Source organism: Lemur catta, chromosome 8, assembly GCF_020740605.2.
Source record: "Lemur catta isolate mLemCat1 chromosome 8, mLemCat1.pri, whole genome shotgun sequence".
NCBI classification, from domain to species: domain Eukaryota; kingdom Metazoa; phylum Chordata; class Mammalia; order Primates; family Lemuridae; genus Lemur; species Lemur catta.
This window is the reverse complement of record NC_059135.1, coordinates 48,442,135-48,459,572: the sequence shown is the minus strand read 5'-3', so window position 1 is coordinate 48,459,572 and position 17,438 is coordinate 48,442,135. Positions and strand designations below refer to the sequence as shown.

General features: G+C 36.7%; 1 protein-coding gene across 20 annotated transcripts in view; it reads right to left on the bottom strand.

Moving 5' to 3' along the window:
* CCDC141 (coiled-coil domain containing 141) overlaps nucleotides 1–17,438 on the bottom strand; it is a 178,271-nt gene that overhangs the window by 79,509 nt on the left and 81,324 nt on the right. For all 20 annotated transcript variants that reach the window (XR_006736829.1, XR_006736828.1, XR_006736830.1 and 17 more), the window contains one exon: nucleotides 8,863–9,057. Coding sequence is in view for 17 of the 20 variants with exons in the window: in XM_045559122.1 (XP_045415078.1) it covers nucleotides 8,863–9,057 (195 nt within the window). In the remaining 3 variants the exon portion in view is untranslated. The remainder of the gene's footprint in view (nucleotides 1–8,862; nucleotides 9,058–17,438) is intronic.

Below are 17,438 nucleotides of genomic sequence, written 5' to 3'. Positions count from 1 at the left end.
GACCCACAGATTTTACCTCTCACAAAGATCAAATCACGGTGGATAACAGATTTAAACCTTAAATGGGAAACGATTAGAATTCTAGAAGAAAATGTAGGAAAGACTCTTACAGACATTGGTCTAGGCAAAGAATTTATGAAGAAAACCCCTAAGGCAATCACAGCAACAACAAAAATAAATGAATGGGACCTGATTAAATTAAAAAGCTTCTGCACAGCCAAAGAAACAGTCACGAAAATAAACAGACAGCCTACAGAATGGGAAAAAATTTTCGCATACTACACATCAGATAAAAGACTGATAACAAGAATCTATTTAGAACTCAGGAAAATCAGCAAGAAAAAATCAAACAATCCTATCATAAAGTGGGCAAATGACATGAATAGAAATTTTTCAAAAGAAGATATAAGAATGGCTAAAAAACGTATGAAAAAAGGCTCAACATCCCTAATCATCAGGGAAACGCAAATCAAAACCACAATGAGATACCACTTAACTCCGGTGAGAATGGCCTTTATCAAAAAATCCCAAAACAACACATGTTGGCGTGGATGCGGAGAGACAGGACACTCATACACTGCTGGTGGGAATGCAAACTAGTGCAACCCCTGTGGAAAGCATTATGGAGACACCTTAAACAGATTCAAGTAGACCTACCATCGATCCAGCAATCCCATTATTGGGCATATACCCAGAAGAACAAAAGTCATTCTATAACAAAGACACCTGTACCTGAATGTTTATAGCAGCACAATTCACAATCGCAAAGATGTGGAAACAACCCAAGTGCCCATCAATCCACGAATGGATTAGTAAACTGTGGTATATGTATACCATGGAGTATTACTCAGCTATAAGAAATAACAATGATATGACATCTCTTTGGTTCTCCTGGAGAGAGTTGGAACCCATTATATTAAGTGAAGTATCCAAAGAATGGAAAAACAAGCATCACATGTACTCACCAGAAAACTGGTTTCCCTGATCATTACCTAAATGCACATCAAGGAAGGATACCAATTGGATATCAGACTGAGATGGGGGTGGGGGGAGGGGATGGGTGTATGCCTACATGATGAGTGTGTTGCGCACCGTCTGGGGAATGGTCACGCTTGAAGGTGCTGACTCGGGGAGGTGGGGGGTGGGGGGAGGGGATGGAGGTATGACTACATGGTGAGAGCCAGGCGCACTGTCTGGAGAATGGACACGCCTGAGGCTCTGACTCAGGGGGATGGGCGGGACACAGACAATGTATATAACCTGAGCTTTTGTACCCCCATGAAGAGCTGAAATAAAACAAACAAACAAAAAAACATAAAGTCATTAGCTCCTAAGGCAGGTTTTGGCCTCACAATTTGAAAAGCTAAAAAAGTACTGGAAAAGGAGTTTAGGATTGAAAGTGGCATGTATCTGAAGCATTTTATCAACACGGAAAGGAAGAGTTTATGTATTGACTGTCTCTTACTTGTTCTTAGGCAAATCCACCTTAAAAATAGAACTAGGCCCATTAAGTAGAACTGTAGGCAGCTAGTCACTATTTATAATTTCTAGTTTCTTTTATCTAAATTGATTTAAATGATTTTAGGATGATCTTGGGAATATTAACATGGAAAATATCCATGTATAATGTGTAAAGCATTTATTTTTTTCACTTATTCAAAAAATATTTATTGAAATTTATGGACCATGTACTCAGCTACGTGCTGGGGATATGAAAGTGAACAAAAGCATTAAATCACGTTAGAGTAGCTAGTGCAATATTAAATGCATACATAATGACAAAATAATGGCTAGTACTTAGTGAGTGCTTAGCTATTCTATGCACTAGCTGTGTAGTAAGTTATTTAGACAGCACAATGACCCTGTGAGGGACATATAGTTAGTATTTCTATTTCACAGATAGAATAGTCAGATGCACAGGGAAGTTAAGTGACTGCCAAGGTCATAGAGCTCATAAATGTCTGAGATCAGATTCATACCTAGGCAGCCTGGCTCCAAAACCTACTGTTATTTTAGCAAAGTGTCATGCTAGTAAACGTTTCTAAATTTTCACTTAATACAATTCCACTTATTTTACCTTCCAACTCTATCCTGAAAAGATTTGGTACAATTTATCACCAATTATATGAACTTTTATTATTGAATGTACTCTCTGAAGTAGATAAGGATTATTAGGTCTATTTTAGAAAAGGGAAAACTCAAGCTCAAAATGTAAATTGATTTGTCACTTGGCCAGTCATTTATTCATTCATCCAATAAAAAGTTTTTTGAACATGAGCAGCATACAAAGATGAAGACATCATTTCTCTCTAAATAGCACAGAGATGTATTCTGGAAATAATAAGAAACATGTTAGTGCTGCCTAGAAACTCCTCAGAGGAGGTGCTATGTGTGATGACAAGCCCTTTACACAGCACTACTCGCCTTCACAGATGGGACACAGAGATTGAGATTGAAATGTGTGGTCCTTGCCTATTAAAGTAATTAGGCTCCTCTCTTTCAAAATGGTCTCATCCTAGTTACCTTGGATCAACATAATCTCTTATGAGCAGTGTCATGCAGTTAGCCTTGAAAATCCACAGTTTATAATAGTTCACTGCTCTCAGTCATTCAAATAATTATTGAGCACTGTTTTAAGTGTTCTTTTCACAAAGTGAAAAGAACATGTTTCTTACCCTCAAGAAATTTTAATTTAGCAAAAAAAAAGTAAATCTACCCAGAAATAACTATAATACAAGACAGAATATGTTTACTGACAATAGAGAAATGCAACAGTCTGACATTATGTCTGGAAGAGAAATCAATGAGTATACTCATGAATTAGAAGTCCATCAATAGCTTAGTTGTGAAAGAAATTCATGAGCGAGGAACAGTAAAATTAAGTGTCTTAGGCTGGGCACGGTGGTTCCTGTAATCCTAGCACTTTGGGCCAGGCGTTTGAGACCAGTTGGAGCAATATCACATAACCCCCATCACTACAAAATGTATATTTAAAAAATTAGCCAGGCGTGGTGGCAGGTGTCTGAAGATCCAGCTACTCAGGAGGCTGAGGCAGGAGGATCGCTTGAGTCTAGGAGTTTGAGGTTGCAGTGAGCTATGATGCCACTGTACTCTAGCCTGAACAACAGAGTGAGACCCTGTCTCAAAAAAAAAAAATTAAACATCTTCATTATTAGACTATTAAATATGGACTGATTTGTGAGTTGTCATAAGAAATGTAAGATGTAAAAGACATTCCTTTTTTTCTATAATTTTTCTATTATGTATCTGTTTAATAACTTTATGATAATAATTTAGCCATATTTATCAAATACTTGCTGTGGTTTAAATAGCCTGACCCCTGAGCTCTAAAACCAAAGGTTTCTAAACCCTACAGAAATCATTCTCTTAGAACACAGGAGTATGGCAAATGAAGACATCATCCGTTTCTTGTGGTGAGGTTTGCCTCATCACGGCTTTTTCAAGTTCTTAAATATTTCTGCACACTTAAGGACATTTTCAGCATAAAACAGAAACTATTTAGCATGCTGTTCAAAACCCTTCCTTTCCCTCTGCCTGCTTCTATTGGTTTTGTCTCTCATCACCCTGGGCTTACATCCCACACTCCTGGCAATATGAATTATCTTAGTTTCCCCAAACATGGCATGACTTTGTACCATCCAGCCCTCTCCCAAGACTTTTTGATCCCAACCTTCCACACTTCACTCAGTGGTTAGCTCCTCTGAGCAGCCTTTCTTGATACTTTTCCCCTGGGCCACGTTAAGGGTCTCTGTTCTGTGTCCCTAATGCTCTAAGCTTACTCCGGCATGGCTTTCCCACAGCACATGGCCCTTCCGTCACATGGCCTCTCTTTAGACTTAACTGAGAGGGCATGGATGGCAGGGATTGTATCTTTCATTGCTTTAGCTCAAGTGCCCATCTGTTGCATGGCAACAATAGGAATACAACGTTATTAGTTAAATGCAAATATGGAAGAAGGGAAGGAAGAAAAGCAAGTCGTTTCACTTGTTTCTAAGAGAAAGGGAAGTTGCTTTGGAAAAGAGGAATCTGAGACAGGCTACTGAAGAATTATGAAACTAAAAGTAATTACATTTTTCTTGATATCTAATAGTAATTAGTCTAATTTCCCAAATTCATTTACATCACCTCAAAAAACTCCTTCTGGATAATGTTTTTTTTAGGTACTCTCCGTGAACATGTTTCTTCTTTCAATCTGTACAACAACTGGACCGTTTAAATTAATTGTTTCCCACATCTGGACATAACATGTATTTATTTTAAAAATGACAAAATGTTATATATAAATGAAAAACGTACCAATCTCTGTGCTTAATTGTTTTGCTTTCATCTGAAACAATGATGTTGCTATAGACATTACTGCTTTGCATCACTGTAAATATCTTGAACAAGCAATACTATCTTTTAAAAAAACATTAAATTTTCAACAGCGATGTCAGAAGCAATGGACACTATAACAATCATTATATTTTGAACTAATTTTTGGACATTTCTTTGGCTACTTTGACTTTTGCTTCACCTTTGCTTTCAGACTGACGCCCCCCCCAAATCAGACTATGTTCACAAAATGGATTTGGGTGCAGATTCCTCTGCTTTCCCAGTGAAATCACGTGCCTGCAAACGGAAGGCATGGGATCTGAAACTTTATGACCTATCAGCCATGTTTTACAGCTTTGGGTTCAATCATAGCTGTTGCATAAATACAGGCTCATGCTGTTATGTTTTTGAGACATATTATATATTTATCTCTGTTTGATTTAAACCATGTACCCTAAACAATGATAAATACATTTTGGGTGATCAATAAATATTAACCAGAGCTTCTTTTTTGTGAACACCCTAGAAATATAATAAATAAGATAATCTATAATCCTGAAGGATGAAAATTGGGGGATCAAGATGAGTTACTGTAATCAGTGCTGTGTTCATATTTCATGCCATGTCCTCATAACTCTTGGCAACAGCTAGTAATTAGAGGAACTCTTCTTCAATCAGTTATTATCCAGTGTTGACAGTTGACCCTTACTTGTATTTGTTGCCAAGGGATTTAACAAGTACGTTCACCAAACAGAGTAGGAAACTCTGAAAAGAAAAGAAAGTATCTTAGGTTCTTGAGTTATATGGCTCAATCTCCACTTGAATCCAGCGGCTGGTTTATGGCCGTAGCAAAGTTCCTAATGCTTGTGTCTCAAGATTGCCATCTGCTGCCCACTCCACGTTCAAATGTCCATCTCTATAGCCACAGGCTGCAGACACTTCCTCTGAGTGAGCCTTGGGTAATGATCAAACCCTAGCAGAATTAAAAAGTAATCACTTACACTTCAGGAGCCACAGGGCAAAGGCAATCAATGGGGGAGCTGTTGTCAATGTGGAAAATTAGGTGATAATTATATTTTATTGAATTTCACAAATTAGAAAATGTATTGGCTTATGGATTTTTTGTATGTTTTGTTTTCTGCTGTATCTCCAGCATTTAGAACAGTGCCTAACACATAGCAGTTGCTCAATAAATATTAATATTTAGGACTTAAGTGAATACCTAAAGAAGGAGCATGATTATTCTCATGAATTCACCACACTATTTATTTAATGACTTCAATAAAAGGAATTATTGTGACTTTTTTCTAGTAAATAACAATACCCCTATCTAAAACTGGAAGAGAGAGAAATGAATGAAAATGATAGGAAAATGGGAGGAAAGAGGGATCTCTTGATGATTTTAACCAGGAACATGATAAAAATACTGATGAGAAAAGAAATATATGTGATATGGAAAACTTACTAACAACAGCCCATTCTGCAAATAAATTTCCATTCATTCCTTTTTATCTTACCAAAATTCAAAAAAGTAAAAAGTACATTTTTAAAATCATATATTTCACTTTTTACTAAGCAGACATTCAAGTTTTCCCACTCATTTATATATTATCTGATACGAAAATTTGTTTGTATACTAGTATTTGACACAGAAATTGAAAAAGAATATTGATCTAGCTTCAACAAATTTGGAACAAGATGTTTGTTAAAAAAATAATTTCACTTGTCAAGAGTGGAGCTGGGTTTTGAGGAAAGTACCTTTTTTTAAACGGTCACCTTCATCTTTTAGTCCCACAGTGCTAATATCCAGATCTACATGTGTTGGGAGAGTTCTCCATGGGTCTCCAGTGTTCTACACATCGTCACTGGTATGTCAAGAACTCAAGACCCTGACTTCTCTTCATCTGGACCATTTTTCAGCATTGGGTCTGCAATTAACAACCTTTAGGGTTGAGGTCATGTCTCCCTCTGAGACAAAGTACAGGCTTGCTTACTACTGCTTGCTATCAAACAGCAGATTCCTCAAGCTTAGGATTTTCCTTCTGAATGCCATCTGCTGCAGGTGCAGACATCTATCTTGGCCCGTCCACATCATCCTTGTGGGAACTGGGGCTGAGGAAGCTGATGTGACATGCTGACCCTGTGGCTACTGCTTTCCCTATAGTAAAGCCTTTCAGCTGTGACCCAGAAGCCATGTGTCTTCTGTCAGCATCCATGAAACTGTGATAAGTTAACACAGTTGAAACCCTTGAAAGTAGGGTAAAATCTCAGACCCCTCACAGTTCATGGAAGCCTACTTTTATTTAAGAATGGAAAGCTTCACAACTGGGAAACCCCAGGGCACTCAAGGCACAACAAAGTGAATTTTCAAAAGGAAAATTCAGTGCTTTGGAAATAAGTAAGTGATGTAAATTGAAAATACCCCATTCACTAGTATAAACAGAATTTTTAGAGTAGAAGAAAATTTAAGGGATCTTGAAATTATATTAATTTTTAAAATCCAGCCCTTTATTTAAACTAGGGTTATTTATGAGTGCTATGCCAAAGACTGGGTAAAGTGGTGAGATTTTTGTAAAATTTGGAAATTCTACAATATAAAATCAAAAACATAACTATCATTTATAAGTCATAAAGGAATTTCTTTTTTAAATTTTAATGGATTTACCCACCACATAATTTCATAATTTATTGCTTCTTAATATTATAATATAGTGAAGAATTTATTTCAGAGTCACGATTAAACTTCTACTTTCCAAACTCCAGTTTCTATTTTTTGCTGAGGTAAAAGTACCCATCATCTTTCACACTGAATTCTTAGATTTGGAGTTTGAAATTATTTCCTTCATGCTTTGAAAAGGGAGAAAGAATTCAAACACCGTTCTGAGTGTCCCTTAGCTGAGAAAGTGCTATCCTATGGATAAATCCTAACTGAGTTTATTATAATCTGAATAGTTAGCATGCCATGGCATTCAAATGATGAAACGGGGAATCTAGAAATCAGAAATTTTTGGGATAAAGAAACATGAATTTTCATCCCAAGATCTGGCCTGAATTACTGTATGAATTTGAGAAAAAAAGAACCGCTCTGTTTTTCTTCTCCTTTTGTTTTTATTTTTACTTTTGCAAGAGATATTCCTCAAGGCCCAGGAATAATGTTGGAAGAAAAATCTCCCTGGCAAAGTACCAAATAATGAGAGCAGTGAAAGCGAGAGTCAGAAAATAAGAATGAAAGAAATTCTACATTTTGCAAGATTATAAACTACAGGGTTTGTACTAGAAGCATTGTTTTATAGCAACATGCTCCATAACTGTTTTTCTTAGAAACAATATTAATTGACTTCCATGATGACCTAAGCATTTTGTAGAATGGACTTGTTAAGTAAATTTAAAAGTCTTTTATTCAAAAAGAAAATGGCTGAAAATTAACTAGCCCCTAACATCTAATTAGTTCAATAGCTCCAGTAATATGCTATATCCGTTTCTTCTTTTAAAACACAGAAATCCCAAACAATAAATAATTTAACAGTAAATATATCTTCATCTTGTTTTACAATAATTCTAGCACCTCTATTTTGGAATTTTACCATTCATCCTTTTCAAAAAGTTTCTTATTAGTAAAGAAGATCAAAATTAAGTTACTATTTTGATATATACCAGAACATTGTATTCAGTGTTTTGTTATTTTAAATCACAATGTACCTAACTTCCAGGGGTTTGCCCATTCATTTCCTGTCACACTGTCCATTTGTAAGAACATCAGTAAAATGTAAAGTATTAAACAATTCCAGTAAAGCAGTTTGAAGGTGCATATTGTATTGAGAAAAGTAAAAAACTTTTCAAATAAGATCAAGAATCTCATATACTGAGCACTACTCAAGTGATGTGAACAGGTGAACCCTACCACTCAGTGGGCACCACCTGCTACAATCAATATTTAATGAATCAACAAGGAGCAGAGCACTTCTTGAACTCAAGAAGACCTGGAGATGGTCCAAACTGAGATTTCCCTTACGCTGACTTAAAAAGGAAAGACCCAGGCAGAGCCATCAGGCTCAGGCACTGTTCCTAGCCTATGGTTTGCATGCAGAAGGCTTGCAATATTCATATATTTTTACCTGATAAATGAAGAAGGATTTACAAAAAGAACAAAGGCCTTTGATAAAAATTTTAAGGTTTTTAGAACTTTGATAGATTTATAATTCTCTTCCTCTGTGAGAAATACTTGCAATGTAGGCACAAGGGTCCTCCCAAATAGACCAATGGCAATTAATAAAACTTAATAAAATCCTCATTAGATTTTTTTTAAGTAACCCTTTACACATGAAAGCATAGAGTCTCTTACTTTTGAGAACCAAATAATGGCCACAGTAGGAATATATTTTAAAAGCTTTTCTTTGCTGCCATCAATTTTGAAATTCTACATGGAGTTCTGACGTCTGTTACGTGCTCCATCCAGCCTGTTGAAGTAATGGGTTTCCTGCTGGTCTGCCTTATTACCTAGAATTATCACCTTGACCTCGCACTGACCTTGTTAGCACTGTTAAAAAAATCGTTCGCCTTTTTTAACCAGGTATTCCTTTCCACCATGAGTTGACCAAATTCTTTCTGAAGCCGACTCAGTTTCTGGGTAGAGAGTTGTAGATGTTCTTTCTCCACATGGTCCTTTGACAGCAAGATTCCCAGTGCCTCACTCTTCAGCTTCTCAACGGCAGAGTTCCATTCCTACAAGAGATCATTCCTTTAGTTTATTTTACACATCTCCCCTGTGTGGACTGAATGTTTCTGTCCCCCTCAAATTCCCATGTTGAAATCTAACCTCCAATGTGATGGTATTAGGGGGTAGGGCCTTTGAAAGGTGGTTAGTGCCCTTATAATCACATGGGATTCGTGCCCTTATAAAACAGGCTTGTGCCTTTGACCATGTGAGGACACAGCGAGAAGTTAGCAGCCTGCAACTCAGAAGAGAGCGCTTACCGCAAACCAACCAGGCTGACTCCTCAGCTACAGAACAGTGAGAAATAAACTTCTATTGTTTATAAGCTGCCCAGTCTGTGTTACTTGGTTATAGCAGCTCGAACTAACTAACTAAGACACCCTCCTTTATAATCTCTAATAAGATTCAGAGAACATTTAGATGGGTTGAATGTATCAGAAATCTGTCAGATTTTCAAATCATGAAAATATAATAAATACTGTAATAGTAAATGCTACACTACAGGTTTGAGTTCCAAGATGTTTACATAATAGGCAAAGATGCAGAAAAGAAGCAAAGCAAAAAAAAAAGAAGAAAGAAAAGGAGAGAAGGTGACAGAAGAAGGAGGTAGGGAGTTGGGATGAGTGACTGATGGAGCACCCAGCTGACCTGAACACAGGTCACTTCCATTTCTGTTAACTCTACCTGGAAACTCACCTCAAATACACTCAATGGTGTTTTTAAATCTCTAACTCATTTTTGTCCTCTTTTTAATCACATAATATAAAAAAGTATCTCTCCCACAATTCAGCCTCATGGTCAGTGTAGGCAAATGTATACAAGAAAAGGAAGAGAAATAATATATATCATGACTATTGTTTTTGTGTCTGCCTACACTTAGAACTGAAATTAAGTCCTGTTATTCATCACAAAATTAATAGCTGTTATTGTTTAGTATTTCCTCCTTCCTGACCTCAGTTCTGTCTCTCAAGGCTTCTCTCTTAATGGTATACAAACATTTCAGAAAATGAAAAGCGGTAGTCTGTTACTTAATATTCATGAGGATGAAAAAACATAAGCAGAAAAGAAAGAAAATAGGAGTTGTAGTAAAGCAAACGTATTAACATTCAATTTATCTGAAGGGAAATTCAAGTTTCTTACAAAAGGAATGAAGCCTGATCCAGTTTCATAAAATAATGGTTATCTCTAACATGACTATCTTGTTAATGAATCTTCCAGTACCCATCTCAACTGAGATTGAATGATAGTATAGGCTATTTGTTAAAGAGTGGGAAATTTAGCACCAGATTTTAAACATCTCAGTCTGACTCCATCCTGCTTTGTTCCATCAGTGCAAAGTGTCCTATTATTAAGTTACATTTATTATACTACATTGTATGAAATAAGTACAATTTTAGTGCAATTTACCATTACTGCTTCCATTCATTCATTTCACAAGACACACTAAACACTATATACCTGGCACTATGCTAGGACAGATGTCTTGGGGAATATAAAGAAAGAATAAAATGTAGCTCTTTCCCTTAACAACACATAAACTGTTATTTTATATAACTTTCATATATACTTACTTTATGAAATATATGAAATAAATTCTGGTTCTATAAACGTGCATACAAAGACAATATGGTAGTATTTTTAAACAACAATTAGTAAGTGTTAAAGGGAGAAATTGTACATATTATTTTGTGGTGCTCATAGAACCCATTCTAGTACTTGCACAAGAGAAAAATATTTTGATCAATGGTTACAGTAGTAAGGAAGGTAGATTAAAGGATTTGGCTTGTTTTGGAGTACCTGTTATAAAATTGTGGGTTGTAATTATAATCCTCAGAAACACTTAAATTAGATATTATTTTTTTCAATATTTACATAGGATCAGAAAAGTATGTTACATATCTGATAAGTGGCAGGACCAGAACTACTAGCTCAAAGGTCTGCATATCATGTACCTTTCCAGAAAATTGAAAATAAACTCCAAAATCTTCAAATTCTTCAGTGAGTGCAAGAGCAGTACTCTTAGGCAGGGATATACGCTGCGCGAGTTCTTAAGATCCCTCATTTTAAAAACAGCTTGTGTCTCCCTTTAAGGAAAACTAATATGTGCCATGATGTTCTTTCATAAAGCACTGTAACTGTCCCCCCCCCCACACACACACACATGCTTAAAAGCAACTACTTTAACTTATTGGGAATAGCAAATATTTTTAAAACAGCACAATTTCTGGCACTTATAGTAGGTACTCACTAAATGTTAGTCTCACTTTTCTTCCCATCACTTTTGTTATGGTTCAATAGCACCCCAAAATTTCTTCTTTACTCATGCCATTTCTGTTTCCCAGTTTTAAAATAATGGTAGTGAAATGTTTCCCAAAATGTTATTGATTAGCATTATGTATTCATCAACATTATGAGATAAACAAGGTAAAACAGGTTTCTTTACTGCAGTACTTCTCAGAATCTTTAATTTGTTAATGTGCCTTGAGACTCTTCTAGAGGGAATGTGATGTGAAATATTTTGGACAAAACTTTTTGACCAAAAAAACCATTTGCTAATCATCTCAGGGGACCCATGCTGTATTTGCAATGATGTTGGAAAAAACCATTCTGTGCCTAAGGGCAGCGGAATTGCCTACTGGGTTCACCTGCTTTCACAAGTCTTTATTTCTTTCCAGTTTTATTTTTTTCCTATTCCTATGCTATTCAATTAGTCCACTTCCTCTCTTTGTGCCATTCTTTCTTCTTCTGTCTATTAAGATCTGCGTGTCATTAATCCTCAATGAACTCAGGTGAAGAAATGCTTAACACGTAAAGACACAGAATAAAGCAGGTAATTCTTCTTTTAAAAAAATTGGCATTGGCCAGAAGCTCCTATGCTTATTAGGGGAAGACCACCTAACAAACAGAGAACCTGGTGGGGGCAGGAGGTCGAGGTTGGGGGTAGGGCTAGAAAGATAGGGGCAAAGAAGTTGCGGAAGAAGTTAGGGTATAGAAAAATGGGTTTCAGCCATTGTGTACTCAGCTTGACAACAATAAGTTCTAGGACATATTGTTCAAGACAGTAAGGGTAGATTTTTCTTTGTGTGTGTTAGCACTGTGCTAAATGCTTTTCGTGTATTATTTCATTTCATCTTCACCATACCCCTACGAGGTAGGAACTATTATTATCTTCATTTTACAGATGGAGTAACTGGGACTCAGAGGGATTACTAACTTGCCGAAGGTCTCAACATTAGTAAGTGAAGGAGCTGGAATTCAAATTCAGGGAGTTTGACTCTAAAGCCTACTCTCTCACCAGTACTCCATCCAGCCCCAGCTATTTGTAGAGTGATATACTGTTTTTCTCGTCACAGAAAGATTAACCATTAGTTAATTAGTTCAGATAAAACTTCCATATGCCCAAAATAAGGCCTTGGAGATGACAAAAGTTTTATGTGACCCTGGGATTTTCTGATTTGAAATCGGAAGCCTCACAATTTCAAAATAAACACAATGCTATTACAGATATAACTGGAAATTTATAGCCCAAATTCAGACTTATTTTGCTTAGCCACTGGACAAAAATAATGAAGCACTTTTCTATGAATGGGAAGAGAAATACCTGTTCTCTAACAATGTTCATAAATCTGCCTTTGGTGTAAATTTTACAAACAACATTAAAGAGAGACTTTTGGAGCAGAGCCAAGCCTTTGAAAACCCACTTTAACCTTATGCTTCACATCATGCTACGAAAAGTAGGCTGTGACCTTCCAAAGAAGCTGTAAAGGACCACTTTGTGCCTCTTATCTTTTTTTTTATTCTCCATCCCCGGTCTTCTTAATTACATTTTCACATGAACTCTGTGGGTAATGAATGAAGCTGGGTCCATTCAATATTTCTATTCAATCTTCTCAGAAAATTGGTTCTGTTTTCTTTGGGCAATCTATAGGCAGTTTCTGATCCATTTCTTTACCATTCTGATGATGTATTTCCCCAGCCCTTTTCATAGGAGATGCTTTCACTATTTTATTTTTAAGATAAAACTTTCCAGAGTCATCTGAATCCATCACACTGTTTAAACAATATAGTTGTCACCCCTGTCAAGGCTAGAGGAGTCCGGTGGAGAAAAGCTTGGTCCATTTTCTCTAAGCCATTGCTGCCCGCCTGCTAAGTGTTAAACCTCTAACAGGGTTTCAGTCACTTTGCAATAAAATATTTCCAGTACTTGTCCCCACCAGCAGAAAGCCAAAGCCTGCCATTTCCTTGGCTTTTCATTTTGACAGAGACGTGTGCATATCTCTGACCCAATAAAGACGTGGGGCACTGTGTGTTCCTGGGCTCAGGGGTCTCCACAGGTCGTTCCATTATTTTCATTTTTCACTCACAGTAGGAACCTTTTTAACTGCACCTTTCAGTATTCCATTTGCTGAGGAAATTGAGCTTCTCTTGGATCCCTTGATTGAAAGGGTACTTTTAAGAGGATTAGTGCTGATAGACAAGAAGGTGGAAAAGATTTCTTCTTTCCTTTTTTTTTTTTCAGTCCCAGGTTAGCTTTTTATATGAAGTTATAGATTGGCATAAAAATTATCCAGCAAGTAGATTCAAAAAGTAAAACGTTAGCTACTCCAATTGAAAAGAAAAAAAAATAATAATCGCAGTATATTGGCAAGCTTTTATCCACATAATGACTTCCTTGTACATGAGGGGATTTAATGATCCTACAACATGTAGTAAATTTTCATGATGAGCTTGACTTCAGAATGTAATCGTTAAGTGGAAGAAAAATGGACAAGAAACAATAGGGGATGTATTTGTAAACTACTAAAAAATATCAGTGGTGGAGATTACTGACCAAAATCAGATCTGGCATAAGCCTGTGTTGGGTTTATGTATAGTTCCTGAAGCATGGCTAATTCCTAGGCCATCTCATTAGACACAGCCCATTTCTTACTTAATCCCTAAATCTACAGTCCCATTTGGTTCAGCACAAGGAGAATTAACTCATTGATACAAAATCACAGAATTTTACATGATTGCATTAGCAGATGGTACGAACAAAATAAACCTGGCAATTTTAATCAGAGAATATTTGAAAATCTGCTTTGAGCAGAAATTTTTTTTTAAAGAAGTGTTTGTGCATTTGAAAAGTGGCATTGAGCCCTTAAAAAGCTGAAATTCTCTGATGACATCAGGTTGGATTTCACACTGGGCCGAAATTTCTTCTCCCCATGCTTCCTTCCAGGTGTTTCTATGCTGACCTCTACAGGTGCAAGGTCATCCTGGAGAGAAATGTCTCCCCTCACTCTCCAAAGAGTGCAGAGTTCAGTGCCTACTGGCCATTTGAACTTTGCCCTCACTGTGATGCATCCCAGCAAAGACACAGATTGCCAGTGGGAAGCACTGTGATTTTGTGTCTCACCTAGAGATAAAAGAAACCTGCTGTCTCACCTCCCAGGCATAAGGTAGAGAATCACAGCTGAGTGAGTAAGAGCAGAGAACTGCAGCTAGAAGTACACTTTTTATTCCAGACTCGTTAAGTAGCTTCAGGCAGAGCATTTTGCTTTTTGAACCTTACTTTCCCTGCAGTGCAATGACAGTCACCACCACTTGGTTGGTACATACAGCCTTCCTCTTCTCTAGTGACTCATCTCTAGTGACTCATTTAATTCAGTGACAAACTGGCTGTGCTTCAAATTCCTGGATTTTAGGCCCTCCCAAAATTTGGGTTATTGGCTGTATTACTCATAAATTAACCTTACCTGGATTGGGACTGATAATCTATAATAGAAATGACAGATAGCACCAAATAAATTTCTGAGCATTAGTTGATGATTTTTTTCACTCTTAGTTCATTGAAATATTTTTAAAGTTGCAGGGAAAAAAACCCATGGCTTGGAAGCCTCTGATTTCTGTTATTCTCTTCAATGTTTGGCCACTGAGTGGAGCCCACAGTTCAGCAGCACAAAGCAGGGTGCTTGTTGCTAATAAATATTGAAGCAAATGGATGTGGTACAAAATAAAGTTTGAAAATCAAATAAAATTGCAACAAACTACTTTCATAAGCAAATCTTTAAAATAGTGATTAGAGCAGAAATGTATTTATTTTCTCTTCCTTAGTTCAACATAGTTTCTAGGTGAAAATTTAATTATATGAGAAGTCGAGGGGAAATATTTGTGTTTTCCAAGAACCATTATTTTTTCTTTAGTGTCTTGTGCTTGTTTTCCTTAGATTTCTTGTTCCCCTTAATCACATTGTCTTCTAGTTGATTAAGTAAGGAGCAGAGCCTGATTGGTGTTTCATTTTTAATTACATTTAATAAGAGTCTAGCTTCCCAAAATATGTTCATCTAACACAATTTGCCTACAATCAGATTGTGCCATGGGTTGACTAGGTGGTCCCAGTTTATATTAATGTCCTCAAAGGACCTACTTTTTCATTTTCTAGGCAATCTGTTGGAGATATTTTCAGGATCTCAACATATACTTCAACTGTGGGGGAAATTATTAGGTTGTGATGTTTACCTCTTGTGGGGATTTCCCTATTAATAGAAAGGAGGGTCTATTGATACTGTTTTATCCACAGTGAACATCAAATACAGACACAATGGCTCTTAAATCTGACTGACTGTTAGCATTTCCTGGGAAAGTTTTAAAAACACATACTTCCAGGTTCACTCCATATCCCCAGAATCATAATTTCTCTTGGTAGAGTGAAAAAAATAAGCATTTTCTTAAAATCTGAAGCATTTTATTTGAAATCAGGGGCAAGGAAATAATACTTATAACTAGTCAAATTTTGGAACGATTGATCCAGAATATCTTAAGATATTTAATGAACAGTTAACAGTGTACCTAGGAAAGTTTATGTATAATCATACTGATAATTGGGGATGGATTATATAGTAATAGTAGTTTTAACTCTAAAACTTTCAACTAACTTGACTCTGTGGAAATTATACTATTGTATTAATGACTTCGTGAAAATCACATTATTATATTAATGACTTCTAAACCTAAAATTTAACTTTAGTTTTACAAATTACTTCATTTACTCAATAAGTATTGAGCTGGGCTGTGGAAGATACAATGACACATAAACATTACACTCCTTGCCTTTACACTCCTTGAATGATTAATACGCCAATCCATCATGAGTTTAAATAGCCCTGGTGCAATGTTGGATATCATTAGTCTTAATTCACAAAGAAACCGAAGTATTTCTACTTTCTTCACATCAGTGTCTCAGACAAAAGGGCCACTGATTTAAAAGGGAAACAGAGGGTAAAAAAACAAAAAACAAAAACCAAAAACCCCCTGCAAATCTGATCAGGTTTTTCTTTCTCAAACTTCTATGTACACCCATAGGGTTATTTTCAACTTTCATCATAAAATTTTTACAGCTATATTTTTAATAGTTATATACGCTACCTTTATTACAGGAAAAAATCTTACCTCTAATGATATGGAAGAAATCATTTGTCTTCTAACAAAATCTACTCAAGGCTAGAATTTCTTCAACACATCCCCCTCTTTTGCAGGCTCTAGTTTTTCAGATTATCACTAAGTACATGCACAGGACTCTCATTCCATACTCAATACTGTGAACCAGCAGCAAATGATACTGGGATGGGCGTTCTCTAACTCTCTGACATTGAACATGGAACAATCTAAAAGGCATTATTCAGTACCTCTTAAGAGCACAAGCTCACATGGAAAACAAAACAAGTGTAGCACAAAGCGAAATCAGTTCTGATTTGGGGAATCTGAGAAGTCCTCTTATAGGATCTTAAAAATGGGCAGGATTTCAACTGGTGAGCAGAGAGGTGAGTCTGGGGAGAAGGCAAGGGGAGACCCAAGCGGGAGAGACAGCAGAGCCAGAGCACTGAGGCAAGGGTGCTGAGGTCAGCCAGGAGACCCGGAGAATGATTCTGGATCCTGGGAGAAATGGAGCTAACCTAGTCTGGGGAATTAATAAGAGTTTCTCATAGGAAGTAATGTCTGAGCTGAGACCTCAAACAAATGGATGGGAGTTCCCTAGGCCAAAAAGGAATAAAAGTGGGGTGGAGAGTAAAGGAAAACTGAAAAATAAGGTGTTAAGAGTGAAGACATACAAGTGATGAGGGGATGGGACCAATGGGATCTAGAACAGGATCCATTTCCCCTGGAAATGAGGGGAAACACAAAAACGGGGAGAAGCCAGGAGGAAGAGACAAAAAATTAGGGCAGAGCAGAAAAGAGCAAGAAATTTCATTGTGTATGACTAGGAGACTTTGAGGTTGGGTAAAGCCTGGCTCCTCCGTGGTTGAGTTTTTTTTTTTTTAATTTTTTTTAATTCAGACTATTATGGGGGTGCAAATGTTTTGGTTACATGGATTGCTTTTGTACTGCTTGAGTCAAAGTTATAAGTGTG